Source organism: Hemiscyllium ocellatum, chromosome 10 (genome assembly GCF_020745735.1).
Source record: "Hemiscyllium ocellatum isolate sHemOce1 chromosome 10, sHemOce1.pat.X.cur, whole genome shotgun sequence".
Classification (NCBI taxonomy): domain Eukaryota; kingdom Metazoa; phylum Chordata; class Chondrichthyes; order Orectolobiformes; family Hemiscylliidae; genus Hemiscyllium; species Hemiscyllium ocellatum.
The window spans coordinates 98,299,916-98,324,090 of record NC_083410.1 but is presented as its reverse complement, the minus strand read 5'-3'; the positions used below and the strand labels follow the sequence as shown (position 1 = coordinate 98,324,090).

General features: G+C 40.4%; 1 protein-coding gene across 1 annotated transcript in view; it reads right to left on the bottom strand.

Moving 5' to 3' along the window:
- Positions 1-24,175, bottom strand: part of cfap61 (cilia and flagella associated protein 61) — a 236,030-nt gene that overhangs the window by 53,220 nt on the left and 158,635 nt on the right. The window contains exons 22-23 of the mRNA XM_060831159.1: positions 23,382-23,709; positions 12,495-12,586 (exon numbers count right to left, since the gene is read on the bottom strand). Of these exons, the coding sequence (XP_060687142.1) occupies positions 12,495-12,586; positions 23,382-23,709 (420 nt within the window). The remainder of the gene's footprint in view (positions 1-12,494; positions 12,587-23,381; positions 23,710-24,175) is intronic.

Here is a 24,175-nt window from a genome sequence, read left to right as displayed (position 1 = left end):
GGACAGTTTCCACTGGCAAGTGAAACTAAGACAAGAAGGCATAACCTCAAGATTACATGGAGAAGATTTAGGATTTAATTAAGAAGGAACTTCTTCACCCAGAAAGTTGTTGGTCTATGGAATTCCTTGTCCAGTGAAGTAGTTGACATTACTTCAGTAAACTGTTTTAAAGCTATATTAGATTTTTTGAACAATAAAGGAATTAAAGGATACAGTGAGAGGGCAGGTAAGTGGAGCTGAGTCTGCGAAAAGATCAGCCATGATCTTATTGAATAGTGGAGCAGGCTTGAAGGGCCAGATGGCCTACTCCTGCTCTTAGTTCTTATGATTTTTCCAATCTTGTAACCTGTACCATTTGTTCAGTATGTAAACTTGATACTGAAACAGGGTGCATCAAGGCCATTATCCAAGATAATAGCTACCCTGACCGGATCATTTCTTATTGCATATTACAAAAACACATGAAAGACCCTAAGGGGTCATTCTTTGTCCTGAAAAGTATCAAGAGTATTTCTGTTACCCTGGAAGGGTGAAGTATATCAAAGGTTTAAGCAACAGCTGAAGTTAGCTGTCACTTGGTGCTCCTATGTAGGAGGAACATGAGTGGTATTCATCCTTAACAAGTGCTGTTGTCAAGCCAAAAGGTGTTTGCCTATCACACAAATGAGTATTATGATATTTGAATTTCAGTGTCAGAGTGATGTCAGGTATGTAGGACATATGTCCCAAAGATTGGTTGATCATTTCAAATAACTTATTCCTTCACTGTTTTTTTGCAACACCAAAGGCACCAACCACATCCAACTTTGCATTTGTCAATGCAATGCCCTGACCAGTCGGAGTCAATATGCCTGCTTTAAAACTTTAACTGTGACAGAACATGGAACAGTATGGCACAGGAACAGGCCCACTGGCCCACCATGTTTTTTGGTGATTAATCCTAAACTAATCCTATCTGCCTGCACATGGTCCATACCTCTGTATTCCCTATCTGTTTGTGTGTCTAAGTGCCTCTTAACCAGTTCTATTGTATCTGCTTCTACAACCTTCCAAGGCAGCATGATTCAGTCACCTACTGGCCCCTCTGTAAAAGATTTGCCTTGTACATCTACTGTAGGCTCTCCCTCTTACACCTTAAACTTATGCTGCCTAGGTTTTGACATGTCCATCGGAGGAAAAAGACTCCAATGACTCAAACTAAGCATGCATCTCATAATTTTAGATTAGATTAGATTCCCTACAGTATGGAAATAGGCCTCTTGGCCCAACAAGTCACACCGACCCTCTGAAGAGTAATCCACCCAGACTCATTCCCCTATCCTATATTCACCCCTGACTAAATATACATTATCTTGTTGCCCCTCAATGTCTGATGTTCTAGTGAAAACAATCCAAGCTTGTCTCACCTATCCTTATAGCTAATAGATTCCAATCAGGGTACCTCTGATGTCCCCTCTACAAAGCTTTCACATTCTTCCTATAGTGTGGTGACCTGAAATGCACACATTACTCCAAATGTGACCTACCCACAGCCTTATACAGCTCCAAAATGACTTGCCAATTTTATACTCTATACCCTGACCGATGAAGGTAAGCATGTGGTATGCCTTCTTTACCACCTTATTCACTTGTGTTGTCACTTTCTGGGAGCTATGGATTTGCACTCCAAGATCCCTCAGTATAGCAATGCTCCTAAGAGTCCTGCCATTTACTGTACACTTTCTGCTTGCATTTGACCTCCAAAATGCATCACCTCACACTTATTTAGTTCCATTTATTTTGGTTCCGTTGCTGCTGCATCCAGATACTGGTTCCAGTTGTTTGTTGTAGTGGCCGTATATTGGATCCAGGTCAATGTGCATATTGACAGGGTCTGTGGATGAGTGCTATGTGTCTAGGAATTCTCTGGCCGTCCTCTGTTTAGCTTGTCCTATGACTGTTGAGATGTCCTAGTCGAATTTTCAGTCCCTGTCATCTGTGTGTATGGCTATTAGGGAGAGCTGGTCGTGGCATTTAGTGACTAGTTGGTGTTCATGGATGCAGATTGTTAGTTGTCTGCTTGTTTGCCCTATATGGTGTTCCATGCAATCTTTACAAAGAATCTTGTAAATTACATTAGTCTTGCACATGATGGGTATCAGGTCTTTTGTCCTGGTGAGGTGTTGTCTGAGTGTGGTTATCAGTTTATGGGCTGTCATGAATCCCAGTGGTCAGAGAAGTCTGACTGTCAGTTCTGAGACATTTTTTATATAAGGCAGCGTGGCTAATGAGTTAGGTTGTGGCATGTCCTCGTCACGTTGTTTGTCTGTTAGGCATCTGTGGATGAAGTTGCAGGATATCCCCGCGAGTGTACAGGAAAGCCACACACACCAACCAGGTTCTGAATTACAACAGCAACCATCCAAACATACACACAAGAGAAGCTGCATTAGCACCCTGTTCAAAAAGACACATTGCAGTACTCCCGACCTACAAAGGGAAGAAGAACGACACTTCTACAGAGTCTCCAAAGCAGTGAAGATGTCACCTAGACATGGGATGAAACGTCTGCAAATTAACTTCCCAGCTTGGTGAACATAACCATAACCACAACAACTGGCACCCTAGCTACAAATCTTTACACAAACCTTGAATTTGTATAAAATGCCTTGGGATTCTCCTTAATCCTACTTGCCGAGGACATTTCATCACATCTTTTAGCCCTCCTAAATCTTTGTTTAAATTCTTCCCTGCTTCCTTCATATTCCTCAAGACCTTTTCTGATTTCAGTTTCCTAACTTTACATATGTTTTCTTTATCCTTTTGAATAACTTTCAATATCTCTTGTCTTCCAGAGTTCCCAAGTATTACCATCCTTAACTGAAAATGTGTTGCTGGAAAAGCGCAGCAGGTCAGGCAGCATCCAAGGAACAGGAAGTTTGACGTTTCGGGCATAAGCCCTTCATCAGGCTTATGCCCAAAACGTCGAATTTCCTGTTCCTTGGATGTTGCCTGACCTGCTGCGCTTTTCCAGCGACACATTTTCAGCTCTGATCTCTAGCATCTGCAGATCTCACTTTCTCCTTGCCATCCTTAACTATCAACCTCACAGGAGCATGCTGATTATGAACTTTGATTAACTGGGTTTTAAAAGATTCCCAAATGTCAGATATGCATTTACCCTCAAATAGCTACTCCCAATCTAACTTCTCCAGTTCTTGCCTAATACTATTGTAATTAGCTTTCCCCTAATTTAGCACTTGTCATTAAATTATGCATTCTCTACCAATTAGAACTCTCCTCTCATGCAGTACAAATGTTAATTTTCTCCTTTAATTAGTATTCATATGAACTGTTCTGATGACAGCAAGATGAAAAGTTTTGACAGAACGTGTTTTTATTAGCAATACTCAACTCAAGCAAAACAGGTGGTTGGAGAAATCTGATGTGGTTTACAGGACAGTTAGACAAAAGGATACATGAAGGATTGTGGGGGGAGTTTGGGCAAATTTTGACTATGAGGCAAAGCCTGGAACTCCCATAGGAGCGAGAACTAGATTTGTTTTGACTAAATCACAATTCCACAACAAGGAAGAAAAATGGATAGTAACATGTTTACAGTGGGTGGATGGTAGTTGGGTTAATTTCAATTAATGTGTTCTATTGGTAAAGCTGACACACACACACATTTCCCTTTGGGCCTCTGTGACTAAAGTCTCCTCATTAAAGTCTTATAACAGTTGAAGCATACCTAAAATCTGCTGGTATCAGGATGCTTCTCACAGATGAATAATGCTTTGCCAATATCACAGCATCACAGGGAGTTAGGCGAACAAAGAGGCAATTTGGTCCAACGTGTCTGTATTGGCTCTCAAAACATTTTAACTTAATGGGAATTTCCTGCCTTTTTCCTATAACCCTATACATTATATGTGTATACAAACAACATCAAAAGCCCTTTTGAAAACCTCAATTGAATCTGCAGTGGACAAATGGGAGTCTGGAAGAACACAGCAAGCCAGGCAGCATCAGGAGGTGGAGAAGTCAACTTCTTGGGTATAACTCTTCTTCAGGACTGGAGGTGGGGGTAGGGGGAGCTAAAGATGGGGGTGATGGGTAGTGGTGATGGGGTGGGGAGAATAGCAGTATGGTGAGGTAATGATAAGTGGACACAGGTGGTAGATATGACTTGGTTGGTTGATGAGAGGGAGGAATCTGGTTGGTAGCTGGAAGGAAAGATTAGATTAGTAGATGTAATGGAAGGGAGAAAGTGGGGCTGGAAAGAGAATCGGGGCATGAGTGGAAAGGTTATTTGAAATTGGAAACTTGATGTCGAGTCCTCCAGGCTGTGGAATGCCCATGCTGAAGATGAGGTGTTGTTCCTCCAATTTGTAGTCTGATTCACTGAAGCAATGGAGGAGGCCGAGGGTAGACATTTCGGAGGAATTGAAATGGACGGTGACCAGGAGGTCGGGCTGGCCCTATCAGGCCTGGCAAAGATGCTCAGTGAAATGGTCACCTAGTCTACATTTGGTCTCACCGATGTACAGAAGACTACATTGGGAGCACCAGATGCAGTAGACTAGGTGAGCCTGGATGGACTGTTTGGAGGCTCTGGATGGAGCTAAGGGAGGTGGCATATTGGCAGGTGTTGCATCTTTTTCGGTTGCAGGGAAAGGTACAGGGAGGGGTTGGAGGGGTTGGTGGGAAGTGTGGCTTGAACCAAGGAGTGGCAATGGGAACGGTCCTTGCGGAAGATGGGGGGGGGGGTGGGGAGGGGAAGATGTTCTGGGTGGTAGGGTCAAATTGGAATTGGCGGATGATATGTTGGATGCGAAGGCTGGTGATGTGGAAAGTGAGGACAAAGGGAACCTTATACTTATGTTTCAAAAGGGGGGTTTTAGAGCAGTGGAGTGAGGAATGGAGGAGGTGCAGTGGAGGGCTGTCTGAGGACAAAGCAGGTAAAAAAATGTTGTTTGAAATAGAAGAACAGCTACGATGCCTGGGAGTGGAATGTCTCCTTGTAAGCAGATCTGACAGAAACATTGGGAAAATAGAATTAAGTTTTTGCAGGATTTAGGGTGGGAGGAAATGTGGCCCAGGTTGCTATGGGAGTCTGTGAGTTTATAGCAAATGCTGGTCCGTAAATTGTTGTCGGAGATAACAGAGAGGTCAAGAAAGGGAGGGTGGTGTCTGAAATAGACCAAGTGAATTTGGGGGCAGGGTGCAAGTTGTTAGTAAAGTCAATGAACTGCTCCAGTTCAGCCTGGGTGCAGGATGTAGTACTGATGCAGTAATGAATGTAATGGCGGAAGAATTGGGGAACAGTACTGGTGTATGTATTGAAGAGTTACTGTTCAATGTAACCGACAAAGAGGCATCTCTCAATTGAATCTGCCACCACCACATTTCCAGGCAGTGCAGTCCAGATCCTAAATATGTGAAAAAAGCTCCTGTCTCATCTCACATTTGCTTCTTTTGCAAAATGCTTTAAAACTGTGCCTCTGGTTCCTGATCAGTTTAGTAATAGGTTTTCTCCATCCACACTATCCAGAATCCTCATGATTTTGAAACCTTCCATCAGATTTTATTTTAGTCTTCTCTGTATTTATGAAGCCTAACCTACTGCATGCTTTATTTTTAAACAGCTCTTCACCTGTCCTGCCACCTTTCATGACTAAATTAGTACCCTGTATTTTACACTGTCTCTTCACGTTCTGTGTACAAAAGTGCATCATCTCGCACTTTGATTGTGGAAGAGATTGCTACACTTTCTAAAAGCCAGTTACTGACACTCATTGTAAATGCAAAGTTAAAAATCACACAACACCAGGTTATAGTCCAACAGGTTTAATTGGAAGCACACTAGCTTTTGGAGCGACGCTCCTTCATCAGGTGATTGTGCAGGGTTCGTTCGTAACACAGAATTTATAGCAAAAATTTGCAGTGTGAAGTAACTGAAATTATACATTGAAAAATTGATTGTCTGGTAAGCTTTTCATCTGTTAGAATATAGTGATAGTTTCACTTCTTTCATGTGTAAATCACAAAACCTTTTTTTAAAAGTTGCATTCTCAGGTTAGCTGTTAACAATGGTGATAGCTAGACAATATGTTGAAATGTAAATGCAGTTTACACTTCTGGCAACAATAAGTATGAGGTACTCATGGACATCATTGTCACTAAGATTAAGATCAACAACTTGGTTGCGTTTGCCAGTTCTTTGCCTTCCTTGACTCACTAAAGTTCTGTAAGCCTGGAACTATTCTCAGAATGTTTTATCCACTCTTTCTAATGCATTCACATCCTTCCTGAGCTGTTCTGCCCAGAATTGAGTGTTACTCTAGCTGAGGCTGAACCAGTGTATTATAATGACTTGCCATAACTTCTTTGCCTTTGAACTTCATGGACTGGATTTAATGCTCAATGTCAATGGATTTGAAGGTGGGGGAGGCATGTTCAATCCAGTGGTTACCCTGTCACTGCTTTACCCTCTCCACACAATTTTACAGCAATGACAGTCATGAGAGTAGTCTGTTAAAAGGTCTTAACCCCTGCTGCCAGTATTAACTAGTCGTGAGAGTGGCCTCTGAATGGCAGGTGAGACAGGCCTCTGAATGGCCAGTAGCTCTCTAAGGTAGTGCTAATTGTCTCTAAGGGATGGAAATTCTACATCCATTCTTTTCATTTGTGGGACATGGGCGGCGCTAGCTGGTCAGCATTCATTGCCTGTCCTTGTTGCATTTGAGAAGGAGATGGTGAGCTGCCTTCTTGAACTGCTGCAGTCCACCAGCCTTGGGAGGGAATTCCAGGATGTTGACCCAGCAACTGTGAAGAAACAGCAATACATTTCCAAGTCAGGATGGTGAGTGGCTTGGAGGAAACTTTGAAGGTGGTGGTAATCTCATGTATCTGCTGCTCTTGTCCTTCTAGATGGGTTTGGAAGGAGCTGTCTGAGGATATTTGGTGAATTTCTGTAGTGTATCTTGTTGATAGTACACACTGCTACAACTGACCATCAGGGGTGAGAGAGTATATGCTTGTGGATGTCGTGCCAATTAAATGGGCTGCTTTGTCCTGGATGGTGTCAAGCTTGTTGAGTGCTGTAGGAGCTGCACCCATCCAGGCAAGTGGGAGTATTCCATCACACTCCCTACATGTACCTTATAGTTGATGGACAGATGGACAGACTTTGGGGAGTCAGGAGGTGAGTTATTCGCCACAGTATTGGTAGCCTCTGACCTGCTCTAGTAGCCACTGTGTTTATGTGATGAGTCCAGTTGAGTTATTGGTCAATGGCAACCTCCAGGATGTTAACAGTGGGGGAGGCAGTGATGGTAACGCCATTGAACATCGAGGGGTGGTGGTTAGATTGTCACATATTAGTGATGGTCATAGCCTGGCACTTTTATGGCAGCAAAAGTTACTTGACACTTATCAGCCAAGCCTGGATATTGTCCAGATCTTTGCTTTTAACCATGGACTGCTTCAGTATCTGAGAATCGTGAATTGTGCTGACCATTAGGCAATCATTGGTAAACATTCCGACTTCTGACATTATGGTGAAGGGAAAGTCATTAATAACGCAGCAAAAGTTGGTTGGGCCGAGAACAATACAATGAGGAAATCCTGCAGAGAAGACCTGGACCTGAGATGACTGACCTCCAACAACCACAACTATCTTTCTATGTGCCAGATATGAGTCCAAACAGGGAGAGTTTGCCCCCAGATACCAATTGATTCCAGTTTTGCCAGGGTTCCTTGATATCTCACTTGCAGCCTTGATATCAAGGGCTGTCACTCTCACCTCACTCTCACTCTGGAATTGATACCTTTTGTCTATGTTTGAAACAAGGCTGTAATGATGTCAGGAGCTGTTTGATGGCACTGTTGACAATATTTTCCATCACTTTACTGATGTTTGAGAGTTGACTGATGGGGCGTCAATTAGCTGGGTTGGATTTGTCCTGCTTTTTATGTACAGGATCTTCATGGGCAAATGTTAACATTGTCTGGTAGATGCCAGTGTTGTAACTGTACTGGAAGAGCTTGGCTTGGGGAGCAGCAGGTTCTGGAGCACAAGTCTTTTGTACTATTGCCGGAATGTTGTCAGGGTCATAGCCTTTACAGTATCCATTGTCTCCAATTGTTTCTTGTTATCACGTGAAGGGTCTGTTTCTGTGCTGTACTCTCTATGACACTATGATTCTAAAATGGCTGGAGACTAGTTTCTGTCAAGCTGGGGCCTACCGGAGGAGGCTGAGATGCATCATCCACTTGATATTTCTGGCTGAAGATTTCTGCGAATGCTTCAGCCTTATATTTTGCACTGATGTGCTGGGCTCTTCCATCATTGAAGGTGAGGGTACTTGTAAAGCCTCCTCCTTCATGAGTTGTTTAATTTTCCACCACCATTCAGGACTGGATATGGCAGGACTGCAATGCTTAGATCTGATCTATTGGTTGTAGAATCGCTCAACTTTGTCTATCAATTGCTGTATATGTTGCCTAACAAGTTAAAAAGTCCTGTCTGATAGCTTCAAAAGGTTGACACTTCATTTTCAGGTATGCCTGATGCTTCTCCTTGCATGTCCTCCTGCTCTATCCATTGAACCAGAGTTGATCCCCTGGCTTGATGATAATGATTGAGTGCAGGATATGCTGGGCCATGAGGTAGCACATGGAATACAATTCTGCTGCTATTGATGGCCCACAGCACCTAATGGATGCCCAGTCTTCGGTCGCTAGATCTGTTCAAAGTCTGGGAGAAAGTGAGGACTGCAGGTGTGGCACTGCAAAAAACACAGCAGGTGAGGCAGCATCCGAGGGGGATGAAAGTCAACGTTTCGGGCATAAACCCTTCATCAGGTATTCCCGATGTGAAGGTGGGACTTTACTCCACAAGGACTGTGTGGTGGTCACTCTGATGGTCAATAGCACATTCAGGGCCAATTGGCTATGAAGTGTTTGCAGGATGACTTATGCCCTCATTAGTGGGATCCCCTTGACTGTTCAGCCAGAGAGGTAGGTAACCTGACATTTTAAGTAATTTAGTCCGAGGTTTTTACTTCAAAAGCCCATAATCCTATAAAGTTTTTTATTGCCTTTCTCAACTAGCCTTGCCACTTTCAACAATTTGTGCACATAAGATTCCACGGTCTTTCATTCCCTTGAGAATTGTATCCTTGTTTTTGTATTATCATGAGCAATAAACCTTTACAAAAACCTCTTTTAAATATTACATTTTTAATCCCATGTGCATTTCCTGATTAATTTTTGTGTTCTCTTTAGAAGTTTTAATTGAAAATTAACATTTCAGTGCACATTCTTCCTGTGTTTCTATCTGTGAAAATATTTCAATGTGACTGGCTGCTTACTCTGGTCAGTAACATTACTATTTTTTGAGGATGCCTTTGACTAGGTGCAACCTTCAAGCTGATGTCAGAAAATCCATGACACAGAATTTGCTAAACCTTTTGAGCAGCTTTCTTTGACATCAGTGGTGATTGCTGCAATTTAACTGCTATGAAATGCTTGTATTATTGTTCCTACCGGCAATGCCAATACTTGCCCAGACTTGTGTTTTCTTAATTTTTAAAAATACATATAGTATCAACAGTCTGCCAATCCTCTGCTATTATTCCTATTTATAATGACTTTTTTTAATAAACACAATAATACCTCTACTATGTCCTCTCTGGTTTCTTTAAACTTACACAGATGCAACTTACACAGACCCTTGTGTTTTACAATCCCTAAGCTTGCTTATCTTATCTCCTACCTTTCCAACTTGAACTCCTTTTTTTAACTCAATCCAATAGCATGACCATCTTCATAGACTCCCTCGTAAATTTTTAGGCAACATAATTATTTAATATTTCTGCCACCTTCCTATTTTTGTGTCTACGATTAGCCAATCACTATTCAGGATTTTCTTTTATTTAGTTTTATATCTGTAGAACACTTGGCTGTTTTATATTGCTTCATTATTAAATTTGGCAGTTCCTCTTTGACACCTTAATTGTTTTATCAACTTATTTCCTAATGTCTTCACATTTCCTTTGGTCATCCTTTCCATGTTGTCTACCTACATGGTGTGTGCCTTTTAATTTGCTTTCAGTTTTGCACTGAAATGTTTATTCATTAGTAGTGTCTCATTACTGGCTACTTTTCTTACTTAATACAGAGTGATTGTTTTGTTAGAAAAAGTAATTTAGGATTAATAGTGGGCAAACCAACATTAATACTAAATCTGGTGTTTTTGATTGGTATAGTGTTTGCATTTGAAAAGCCACGTAACCGTAAAAATAATTAGCAACTAATAACTTAATTTGATGAATTATATGTTAATAGTGCCTTAATTTTGTTGAAGTGTGTCTTTTAACATGTATACTTATTATGTTTTGTTTTTAATCGGCTCTTCGACAGCAAAGAGGAATATTTGTGTGGAAGTGAACCAGAATACTGCATTTTATTAAAACATTTAAATTATAATAGAAAAATAAATTAATTGTGCCTTGCATTATTTTTGCTGTGTGTTAGACCTTATAATCTTGCACAGATATTTTATGACAATAACTGCATTAAATATATGTCACTGGAAAAAAACCTTTGAGGAAAAGTATAGATAAAGATAACTGCCATAGGAATCAATGCAATGATCACTTCTACCTACAAAATGAAATGCATTTACAATCTCTTGGTATGTATTTATTCATTTATCAAACATTTACAAAGTGAAACAGGCTATTACAAAATGGCAGATGGTCATCTTTATGTGAATGGAAATACAATGTGAACAGCATTTGAGAGTGCTAAAGGTGATAAAGCCCATGTCTGCTAGAGATCACTTCCCCAAGATGAAGTCAATTAGCATCATTTAAAATGTTAGATATTGATACGATAGCAAACAATGCTTACAATAGTGTTAGAATGGTGTTAGAAATTATTTGATTCTGCATCAAAGGTGTCCTCTTAATAAATCTCCCAATATAATGGCAATCCACCCATTAGATTCAACAAAATGTGATTAGAATTTCTGGATGACATTTCATGCTGTTTTTGGCTAAGCCGACTTCCTTACTGGATAATTTTAACCACAAATGTGCCATAAAATATGTTGGCTAGTTAGTGCCAAAAACAGAAGATGTGACCTTAGTAGGAGTTCTCTAACCTACGGAATATTATGACTATGTAAAACAAAAGCCTTTGCTTTGATTCTAGGAACGTGAAACAAATGTCAGCTTTACTTTTTGAACCTTTAGAAAATTATACATTATTGCAGATTTCCCATAGCTCTGCCTAACGTTCAAGGCCTTCACAAACACACAAAAATAAATATTAGAGTTATCCAATGTTGATTATAACTGCCTATATTCCACCACGGCGATAGTTTCATGTCAGTATTTTAAAATTATTTCAGAAACAAATAAATGTAACATCTCTGACTATTAAAAATACATAAAAATAAAATGTCAAAATTTCAAACTTCCTTCTTAATCTATCAATCATATTTTAATGGATTTTCTGTGGCATTGTTCAGAATGAGTCAGAAGATATGTTTACCATTTTACTGCATAATATTGTCTAAGAGATTGTAAAAGAAAATTATGTAGGGAGAGTAATCAAAACTGCAGTAGATGGATTTAAATTTAAGTACATATGAGATTGATGGTTAGAGATGTGGTACTTAACAATGTCAATAGTGCAGATTGAGACTTCATATTTGCTGAGATTTCTTGGACCTTGCATGTTTTCTTTGCTCCTTTGTGGTCCAATCACATAGAGATGTGTGGAAGACAATGATTAATCTGGACAATGAGGATGCCACATTAAAAGAGCAAAAGAAAGATGCAAATCTATCCATTTTGGACCAAAAACAGACAGATCTATGTACCAGTTTTACTTAAATAGTGAACAATGACATGAAAGTGGTGATTCAAAAGAGATGTATGGTCCATAATCACCAGGTAGAGGTTAAGCACAAAAAAAGGATAGTAGAATGTCGGCCATTAGAACTAGGAAGCTAGAGCGAAAAGGTAGGAGTGTTTTATTACAGCTGTGCAGAGTCCTTAAGAGGATACATGGCCTTGGAATATATGAAAGAAATGCATCATAGATGTACCAAAATGTTATCATGATTCCAGTAGTTAGACTATGAGGATTATATAATTGTCATTAATCCAGGTTACATAAACTGGCTTTATCTTTGCTGGAATAACAAAGGCTAAAGGATATTTTAACTGAGGATTATATAAATTTGAAAGAAATTAATAGGATAGCAAGATATTTTTACTGGAAGGGAGCTCTAGGACAAGGGTACATAACCTTAAAATCAGAGCTAGCTCATTCAGGGGTTAAGTTAGGAAATACTCCTTCATGAAAGGATAGTAGAAGTCTGAAATTCTTTTTCACAAAGAGAAGCACATGCCAATTCAATTAATCATTTTAAATTCAAGATCACCTGTCAATAAATTAATACAAATTGGTTTTCCATTGTGGTACTTAATACTTACATATTCAGGCCGTGACTTCTGTGAATCCACACAGGATATGATCCCTGGCTTAGAAACATGTAGGTAATGGTATCTTCCAGGTATAATGCCTCCTGTGTTGAAATAAGGAAAAGAAAAAGACACACATTTTCACATTTTAGGTAAAAAAAAAATTAATGCGATAATAAATATAATTACAACTAATAAATTTGTCATAAGTATCATTAGTAATTCAAACAAATGTGCAATGGTCATGATTGGATGTGGTTATAAGTTCCTGTTCTAAGTAACATTAATGTGACAGCCAGGCACGATGCTTGGTAGGGGGCATATATTAGCTGAACAGATCCAGGCAACTCCCCAAAGAATGAGGAGAAATTGGAGAGAAAGCTGTCCCAAGATAACATTCAAGCACTTCCCAGCTGCTGTCTCAGCCCAAAACTGCAGAGGCCTGGAGCAAGTCATCCACCTGTCCTCTTGGCTGCAGTTGGCATGTGACCCACAGAAATTACAAATTAAAAGGAGAAACTCACCTTTGAAAAATAAAATAGTCAAAGAACAAATGTTACGAAAAAGGCAATTTTAAAAAGAAATCTGGTTTTTGCAACTGAAAACGGGGATTTTTTTAATAGAGGGATTTAGTTTTACAATTCCGTTGCTTCTTCCCTGCTGAGTGCTACCAGCAGGATCACAGCTGTCATGGTGCTTCTGTGAATATGCTCCATACTGGAACTGGAGGTAGGCACAGGGCTTGAAAAAATGTACTTTTATTTAATCTGTGTTGAAGAAATAGTTGGATTTTTTTACTGAATTACAATGTAAAAAAACTACATCAAGTGCTCCATTCAAAGCAATAGTTGCATATTTTGATGTATGTAAATAAACACATAAGTGGAGATAATGTATTTTGAGAGCAGCTTCTTTTGGAAAAATTAATTTTATCTGCAGAATACTAAATGTGAAGGAGTAAGTGAAAAGCCAAAAGGGTTAAAAGTTAAGCTTTCAGTAGTTCATACATTACTTATCTGAAACTTCAGAAAGATGCTCATAGAAATAAACAATTATTGTTTTACAATAATTTTAAATATTGGTCAGAAAACTTCATGACATCTAGCAACACAACATTCCAATTTTCTTATGCAATGATAGTCGTTTGAGTTAGCAAAATACTTTCACTTTATACCATGTTGGATATTTAATGCAAGCTTCTTAAGTTGTCAAAATGAAATGTACAGGTACAACTGCTAAAATTGAAAAAGTAGTTTGGAGTTTGAATACTTGAAAAATCAAGTAGATTTATTTTAACATACATAATTTTTAAAAACCTGTATGTTTTAGTTATTAGAGTCATAGAGATGTACAGCATGGAAACAGACCCTTCGGTTCGACCCATCCATGCCGACCAGATATCCCAACCCAATTTAGGCCCACCTGCCAGCACCCGGCCCATATCCCTCCAAACCCTACCTATTCATATACTCATCCAAATGCCACTTAAATGTTGCAATTTTACCAGCCTCCATGACTTCCTCTGGCAGCTCATTCCATACACGTTCCACCCTCTGTGTGAAAAGTTGCCCCGTTGGTCTCTTTTATATCTTTCCCCTCTCATCCTTAACCTATGCCCTCTAGTTCTGGACTCCCTGACCCCAGGGAAAAGACTTTGCCTATTTACCCTATCTATGCCCCTCTATAAGGTCACCCCTCAGCCTCCGACGCTCCAGGGAAAACAGCCCCAGCCTGTTCAGCCTCTCCTTATAGCTCAAATCCCAAACCCTGGCAACATCCTTGTAAATCTTTTCTGAACCCTTTCACGTTTCACAACATCTTTCTGATAGGAAGGAGACCAGAATTGCACGCAATATTCCAACAGTGGCCTAACCAATGTCCTGTACAGCCGCAACATGACCTCCCAACTCCTGCACTCAATACTCTGACCAATAAAAGAAAGCATACCAAACACCTTCTTCACTATCCTGCGACTCCACTTTCAAGGAGCTATGAACCTGCACTCCAAGGTCTCTTTGTTCTGCAACACTCCCGAGGACCTTACCATTAAGTGTATAAGTCCTGCTAAGATTTGCTTTCCCAAAATGCAGCACCTCGCATTCATCTGAATTTAAACTCCATCTGCCACTTCTCAGTCTGTTGGCCCATCTGGTCAAGATTCCATTGTAATCTGAGGTAATCTTCTTTGCTGTCCAATACACCTCCAATTTTGGTGTCATCTGCAAAGTTACTAACTGTACCTCTTATGCTCGCATCCAAATCATTTATGTAAATGACAAAAGGTAGAGGACCCAACACCGATCTTTGTGGCACTCCACTGGTCACAGGCCTCCAGTCTGAAAAACAACCCTCCACCACCAACCACCCTCTGTCTTCTACCTTTGAGCCAGTTCTGTATCCAAATGGCTAGTTCTCCCTTTATTCTGTGAGGTCTAACCTGGCTAATCAGTCTCCCATGGGGAACCTTGTCGAATGCCTTATTGAAGTCCATATGGGTCACACCTACTGCTCTGCCCTCATCAATCCTATTTGTTACTTCCTCAAAAAACTCAAACAAGTTTGTGAGACATGATTTCCTTCGCACAAAGCCATGTTGACTATCCCTAATCAGTCCTTGCCTTTCCAAATACATATACATCCTGTCCCTCAGGATTCCCTCCAACAACTTGCCCACCACCAACATCAGGCTCACTGGTCTCTAGTTCCATGGCTTGTCTTTACCACCCTTCTTAAACAGTGGCATCACATTTGCCAACCTCCAGTCTTCCGGCTCCTCATCTGTGACATCGATGATACAAATATCTCAGCAAGAGGCCCAGAAATCACTTCTCTAGCTTCCCACAGAGTTCTCAGGTACACCTGATCAGATCCTGGGGATTTTTCCATCTTTACCCATTTCAAGACATTCAGCACTTCCTCCTCTGTAATATGGACATTTTGCAAGATGTCACCATCTATTTCTCTACAATCTATATCTTCCATATCCTTTTCCACAGTAAATACTGATGCAAAATACTCGTTTAGTATCTCCCCCATTTTCTGCGGCTCCACACAAAGGCCGCCTTTCTGATCTCTGAGGGGCCCTATTCTCTCCCTAGTTACCCTTTTATCCTTAATGTATTTGTAAAACTCTTTGGATTCTCCTTAATTCTATTTGCCAAAGCTATCTCATGTCCCTTTTTTTGCCCTCCTGATTTCCCTCTTAAGTATACTCCTAGTTCCTTTGTACTCTTCTAAAGATTCACTTGATCTATTCTGTCTATATCTTACATATGCTTCCTTCTTTTTCTTAACCAAACCGTCAATTTCTTTAGTCATCCAGCATTCCCTATACCTATCAGCCTTTCCTTTCACCCAAACAGGAATATACTTTCCCGTTATCTCATTTCTGAAGGCTTCCCATTTTCTAGCCATCTCTTTACGTGTAAACATCTGCCCCCAGTCAGCTTTTGAAAGTTCTTGCCTAATACTGTCAAAATTGGCCTTTCGCCAATTTAGAACTTCAACTTTTAGATCTGATCTATCTTTTTCCATCATTATTTTAAATCTAATAGAATTATGGTCACTGGCCCCAAAGGGCTCCGCCACTGACACCTGTCCTGCCTTATTTCCCAAGAGTAGGTCAAGTTTTGCAAATTCTCTAGTAGGTACATCCACATACTGAATCAGAAAATTGTCTTGTACACACTTAACAAATTCCTCTCCATCTAAACCCTTAACATTATGGCAGTCCCAGTCTATGCATATTAGCTTTTTAAAACGGATCTATTAAGATCCTGCAGGAACGATTTTGTGACAAAGCCTTGATGAATATCTGACTCAAATTAGTATGACAGAGGTATAAAATAACCATTCCTTAACCAAGTTTACAACACTACACCAAAGTAAAACTACAGGCTGACTTTTATAGAAATCAGTTATGCGTTAATTTTGTCAAGTTTCATGGAGAGTTTTTTCCGCTGTGAGGCCTCACCTGATTTCTCACTCTAATTTCCAAAATTTGCCTCAATACCTATACACCTTGTCCTTATGGTGAACTATTCATCATATCTTCCTTTCGCCACAGGCAGAAGCACTCATCACCGCTGGGAATTTCCCAGATTCCCAGCTTCACACCATATTTGAAATGTAGTAGTGCACCAGGCCAATTATTACCAGTCTAGAGCTGCCCTACTCAATTTGTGTGAATTGTCCCAAACATGCTGAAAGAGGTAAATTAGCACCACACTTGGCTGACAAGGACCTGGAGATCCAGGTGGATGGGTTGGTACAGAGGAGGTCTGATTTCCCCCAACATCCCCACCCCACCCCCCCTCCCCACCCCAGGATTGGCAGTGACGACTGTGCCACCAGACTATTCTGAGGTTGCTGCAAGGATAAATGCTGTTGCCACACTCCAGAAGAAAGCCCAACAATGCCGGAACAAAGTCAATTACATTCTCTGCTCCTTAGGGTCAGTGCTGCCTCTTTCTGCTACTGCAAACATCTCTCACCAAGGCTCATGGTCTATTACTCACAATTGTATATAACACCTTCTCAATTTGCTGTAAGCCACACAATACCCTACATTCTACTGAACCCACATGGCCTCTACAATGCCTAATCACCTTTTCCCTTGCCTGCACAACACCAACAACTGTTTGCATCTCTCTCAATCTCTCCCTTTATCTCATTCCAGGAGAAAATAGTCTATAATAGGGCAAAAAGAGATCAAAAACAGATGATGACCTGACCAACATTTGGCTCCTCTTCCTCAACAAAAAGAGAATCCTTGCTTAGCAGCACAGGTCTTTGACCACTTGTGTGGTAATGTCAAAACCTCTATCGTTTCAGCAGCCAACTCCCGCACCCTCCACCAACTCACATACTGACTACTGATATTGGTCGCTTCTTCTACTACTAAAGAAATTAAGACCTTGTTATATCATTGGTTATGGGATCAGTGGTAAATTTCTATGGAGGCAAATGGAGTGAATTGGCCTAAATTATGTTGCCAGCCCATGATTTACTCTCTATACAATTGAACTCTGTGTATTCATCTTTTAACTGACTGGCCTAAAAAGGCCCGATGCAATTTTAATGTTTCAGTGTTCACGTATAAAACATGAACTAAGGCACCATAATGTTTCAGATAATAGCCCTGAAATCAATGCACCTCATTAATTACATTACACTTGTTATAACATCAAAACATTTCACTTTTCTTTTTAACCAGAGCTGAAGTGCACCAATTTGAATTCTGAACCAGTAGATTTAGCAAATGCTATGCCAGTTTTAGTCTAATACCCTATTTAACGATGCTGAGTATGTAAAAGATAAGCCTGAGTGACTGGAATGGGATATTAATGAGGTGTTATATTGGGTGAGATGACCAGATGTAGCATGTTCACGAAAGAATTACAGGCGCAAGTTATGCATTTCCAGCTAATACCTTGAAGTGTTAACTATTGCCGTGATTAAAGATTAATTTGAAGCAAAGATTTTAATTACTACAGTGCAAGTCATGGTTATATTTTCAAACTGATGTAAGGATTTAACTGGCAGTGCTCTTTTCCTCTACCTATAGCAACTAGTACAATAATCGATTTTGCAATATCCCCTCTCATTAGTGCAATTACTAAGGAAAAACATAAGAAGAGTAGCATTCAGGATCAAAATATAGTGATCTGGCACTGAAAAAAATTCTGTCACTAATTTTTTCCCATATTCTGCTATAGGTGTTTGTCAATTGGTTGAGTTAAATCAGGAAGTTGTCTTATCTTCATAACCTTTGTAATTCTTGGAATTTCTCTCAGCTGATAAGGTACCAAATTCTAGTTCAAAATATTCTTAAGTAAATTATTTTATGATTAATGTTATCCCATGGAGAATAATAAATTGAAATAATTGAACTTACCAAACAATACCAATGGGAAAAACTGATGGACAAAATTTCACTTTTTATAATTTTTACTTTAACAGTTCAAACAAAGTAAATTTAAATAATCAAGAATTAATGAAAAAAAAACCTGTATTTAATAGAAACCATAAATTATGCATTAGCCAAAACAAGGAAAAATAAACTCATGGAATTACTAGCAGTCTCCTTAGCACATATGGCATCATATTCAGGCACAAAGTCCTTTAAAACTCTGTATCACAGATAAAGTTCCAGCTCCTACCTCCTTGGAGTCCCTAACCACCTGATTCTCCTCTAGCACTTGCAGCTCTCAATTACCCTGAGATCTTCAGGAACGGTCTTCAGAAAAATGGTCTACCGCAGCTAAACAACCAGTTCAAATAATGGAACCACTGGTAATAACTATACATTTCTTACCCATCCTGCTAAATCCAACCTTCAGGATTCCTTCTTTTCTGTTCTCTTGCATATTATCTTTCACTCTCTTCTTAATCTGCTAAACAGCTCTGCTGGTGAAAAGATTTTTAAGGGTTCTGTGTTTTCTTTTGGTTTCAACTCGTTTCTGTTTCCCTAATAACCTGATATCACAGTCTGATTTACCAAAAATTTGTTGTCATAGCTAGGAACCTAAGGTTACACCTCCTTCCTAGAAACCTCAAAGTTTTAGTTTCTCTTTCAGTCTCAAAAAAATATAGGCTTTGGAACAAAAAAGTGAGTGCAGCAATCAGAAAATCCTTCTGTACAAACGATAGCTTACATAAGTTTCCCCAATTGACGTCTCAAACTGTGGATCATAAAACTATAGCTTTTAATAGATTTGAAAATTCACTATCAATGCAACACAGATTAAGTGCCAAGGCTTCTGCTGGCATTAAACAAGATAGATTACTTATTGCTTAGAATTTGGAGAAATTGCAACTAACTTTTATCATTTGAATTTTAAATATATTTTTCCTTCTGGTTAATTCTCTCTCCATGGTTTACTTCCTAACCTTCAGAAGATATGAGTGACCAGGTCTGGAATTCTGAATTAGTTCTTTTGTGAGTATTGAAGAAATACCATGAGATAGAAAACCTCCATTTAATATTTCTTTTCTTGGTGGAATAGAAGAACCTCCACTTTGATCCTTGTACAATGTAACCACTGCTAAGTTGTGACTCTTGTGTTGGGTGCAAATCTTTCGTAGTATACCATGCTTTTAAACAAAAATAATTTTTAGTAAGAGGGTGACAATATTGTGCAACAGATATTCAGACAAGGTAGGACTAATAAATTAAACTGTATTTATTTCAATGCAAGGGGCCTAAACAGGGAAGGCAGATGAACTCAGGGCATGGTTAGGAACATGGAACTGGGATATCATAGCAATTACAGAAACATGGCTCAGAGATGGGCAGGACTGGCAGCTTAATGTTCCAGGATACAAATGCTACAGGAAGGATAGAAAGGGAGGCAAGAGAGGAGGGGAGTGGCATTTATGATAAGGGATAGCATTACAGCTGTGCTGAGGGGGAATATTCCCTGGGATACATCCAGGGATGTTATTTGAGTGGAACTGAGAAATAAGAAAGAGATGTTCACCTTATTGGGATTGTGTTATAGACCCCCTAATAGTCAGAGGGAAATTGGGAAAGAAATTTGTAAGGAGATCTCAGCTATCTGTAAGAATAATAGAGTAGTTATGGTCGGGGATTTTAACTTTCCAAACATCGACTGGGACTGCCGTAGCGTTAAAGGTATAGACGGAGAGAAATTCTTAAGTGCATACAAGACAATTTTCTGATTCAGTATGTGGATGTACCTACTAGAGAAGGTGCAAAACTTGACTTACTCTTGGGAAATAAGGCAGAGTCGGTGACTGAGGTGTCAGTGGGGGAGCACTTTGGGGCTAGTGACCATAATTCTATTCGTTTTAAAATCGTGATGGAAAAGGATAGACCAGATCTAAAAGTTGAAGTTCTAAATTGGAGAAAGGCCAATTTTGACGGTATTAGGCAAGAACTTTCGAAAGCTGATTGGAGGCAGATGTTTGCAGGTAAAGGGACAGCTGGAAAATGGGAGGCCTTCAGAAATGACAAAACAAGAATCCAGAGAAAGTATCTGGGTGAAAGGGAAGGCTGGTAGGTATAGGGAATGCTCGATGACTAAAGAAATTGAGGGTTTGGTTAAGAAAAGAAGGAAGCATATGTCAGGTATAGACAGGATAGATCGAATGAATTCTTAGAAGAGTATAAAGGGAGTAGGTGTATACTTAAGAGGGAAATCAGGAGGGCAGAAAGGGGACATGAGATAGTGTTGTCAAATAGAATTAAGGAGAATCCAAAGGGCTTTTATAAATATATTAAGGACAAAAGGGTAACTAGGGAGAGAATAGGGTCCCTCAAAGATCAGCAAGGTGACCTTTGTGTGGAGCCACAGAAAATGGGAGAGATACTAAATGAATATTTTACATCAGTATTTACCGTGGAAAAGGATATGGAAGATATAGACTGTAGGGAAATAGATGGTGACATCTTGCAGATTACAGAGGAGGAAGTGCTGGATGTCTTGAAATGGTTAAAGGTGGATAAATCCCCAGGACCTGATCAGGTGAATCCGATACCTCTGTGGGAAGCTAGAGAAGTGATTGTTGGGCCTCTTGCTAAGATATTTGTATCATCGATAGTCACAGGTGAGGTGCCGGAAGACTGGAGGATGGCAAACGTGGTGCCACTGTTTAAGAAAGGTGGTAAAGACAAGCCAGGGAACTACAGACTGGTGAGCCTGACCTCAGTGGTGGGCAAGTTGTTGGAGGGAATCCTGAGGGACAGGATGTACATGTATTTGGAAAGGCAAGGACTGATTAGGGATAGTGAACATGGCTTTGTGTGTGGAAAATCATGTCTCACAAACTATATTGAGTTTTTTGAAGAAGTAACAAAGAAGATTGACAAGGGCAGAGCAGTAGATGTGATCTACATGGACTTCAGTAAGGTGTTCGACAAGGGAGACTGATTAGCAAGGTTAGATCTCATGGAATAAAGGGAGAACTAGCCATTTGGATACAGAACTGGCTCAAAGGTAGAAGACAGAGGGTGGTGATGGAGGGTTGTTTTTCAGATCGGAGGCATGTGACCGTGGAGTGCCACAAGGATTGGTGCTGGGTCCTCTACTTTTACATAAATGATTTGGATGCGAGAATAAGAGATACAGTTAATAGGTTTGCAGATGACACCGAAAATGGAGGTGTAGTTGACAGCGAAGACGGTAACCTCAGATTACAACAGGTTCTGGACCAGATGGTCCAATGGGCTGAGAAGTGGCAGATGGAGTTTAATTCAGATAAATATGAGGTGCTGTATTTTTGGAAAGCAAATCTTAGCAGGACTTATACACTTAATGGTAAAGTCTTAGGGAGTGTTGCTGAACAAAGAGACCTTGGAGTGCAGGTTCGTAGCTCCTTGAAAGTGGAGTCGCAGGTAGATAGGATAGTGAAGAAGACATTTGGTATGCTTTTCTTTATTGGTCAGAGTATTGAGTACAGGAGTTGGGAGGTCATGTTGCAGCTGTACAGGACATTGGTTAGGCCACTGTTGGAATATTGCATGCAATTCTGGTCTCCTTCCTATCAGAAAGATGTTGTGAAACATGAAAGGGTTCAGATAAGATTTACAAGGATGTTGCCAGGGTTGGATGATTTGAGCTATAGGGAAAGGCTGAACAGGCTGGAGCTGTTTTCCCTGGAGCATTGGAGGCTGAGAGGTGACCTTATAGAGGTTTACAAAATTATGAGGGGCATGGATAGGATAAATAGACAAAGTCTTTTCCCTGGGATCGTGGAGTCCAGAACTAGAGGGCGCAGGTTTAGGGTGAGAGGGGAAAGATATAAAAGAGACCTAAAGGGAAACTTTTTCACACAGAGGGTGGTACGTGTATGGAATGAGCTGCCAGAGGAAGTGGTGGAGGCTGGTACAATTGCAACTTTTAAGAGGCATTTGGATGGGTATATGAATAGGAAGGGTTTGGAGCGATATGGGCCGGGTGCTGGCAGGTGAGACTAGATTGGGTTGGGATATCTGGTTGTCGTGGACAGGATGGACCGAAGGGTCTATTTCCAGTTAGAGGGACGAGCACAGTACATCAGAGCATCGACCTCTATCAGTTCAATGGGTGTGTGTGTGTGTCGGTTGGTTAGCGGCAGGGGTGGTGTTGGTGGGATCCAAGTCTGTTGGGGAGCTGCGCACACATCGGGAAATCTGGTCAGTTATCAGTGTCAGATGCCCATCTGAGTCAGTCAGGAGATGCTCGACAGTCAGTTCTGCGGTCAGTTCAGTGAAAGGAAAGTGGGGGTTAGCAGGGTGACTGCTATGGTAGGGAAGTTGGGGAAGTCAGTTGTGAGGATTGGGCATACAGAGAGGACAATAATTGTGAAGACTGAAAACTCTATAGGGACAGGAGACAGTGGTGCATTGCAGGACATGGGCTACTGCAAGTGGTGGGGTCGTCAACTGTCACAATCATTCGGACTTCAATGGCGAACAATACAGCATAATGGTTGCATTGCTAATGCACATTGGGCATTAGGGAGCAAATAGCACTTCCTTAGAAAGGGTTCTAAGATGGGATGAGGCAAATAACACCAAGGAGATTTGTATCTCGTCACCAAGCCACCCTTTATTTACACACGCACAGCATTTGGACTTTGACTAGCTAGCTCTGTGGAAGATAGGATGAGAAGGCTGCTTTAGAGGTGTGTTCCTGTCTAATGAGGCAAGCTTTGGAGAATAACATGAGAAATCTTGCTCGGGCTCACAGAGAAGAACCCTAAGAAATTTGTCAAAGTTCACACTAGCCACACTCTGGTAAAATACATACCTAGATAATTGTTCTAGCATCAAATATGAATGCTGGTGGATGTTTTGCAAAGGTTGCTTTTATATTTACTACCTGAAGCAAATGACAGACATTGATACTGAGGTCAAGGACCGAAGCAAAGTTCATATGTATTCCATCCACATACCTTTGGCTTTAGGTCCAGAATAAGTCGGGAGAAGTTTATCTAACTCTGCTGGTGGCTTAGTTATTTTCTCCAGAGTCGGGTCAAATAGGTGCAGCATGAGTGCAGCCAGCTGAAATCCAACCTCTTTTGAATTAAAATTTTCATGAGACCATTGGTCGGCATAGTAACGACGGGAATATTTAGTTAATGATCCAGCAGCTCTGATTGTTATATCATTGGTATGGAAGGTGGAGTCAATTACCAATTTTCCATCAAAGACGAGGCATGCCTTATTGATGGCGCTGAATGCATCAACATCTACCTTCTTCTTGTCAAAGTTAAAGAAAGCCTGAAAAAGTTGAGAAAAAAAAAATGAGAATCAAAGATATACCTCCTTACTTGCAGTCACCCTGACCTCGTTTGAGAAGAATGGCTCAGAGACTGACAGGATATACATACTACATCTATGATGGAATGGTGGGGATGGCCAGAATCCTGGTGGCAATGTTAGATAATATGTTGCTACTTGGCAATTAACAGACACTTGCCAAACTGATGTTAGCAATAACTGAAATATCATGATATGCACCAAGTTGAGTTAATAACCATTCTCTGTTTCCTTCATATTTGAGAAATCCTTCAAGGGTGAAGGAGGGGCTAATGAGAGAGGATACCAGGAAATCTGAGAGAGAGAGAAAAAGTACTGGGCAGACAAAGGAATGGGTAAAGGTCAGTGACCTGGGAGAGTGAATAGCTGTGGATGGAGACCGTTAGTAGCTGACAATAGGTTGTTTGTGGTAGTCGCCCATGTGATG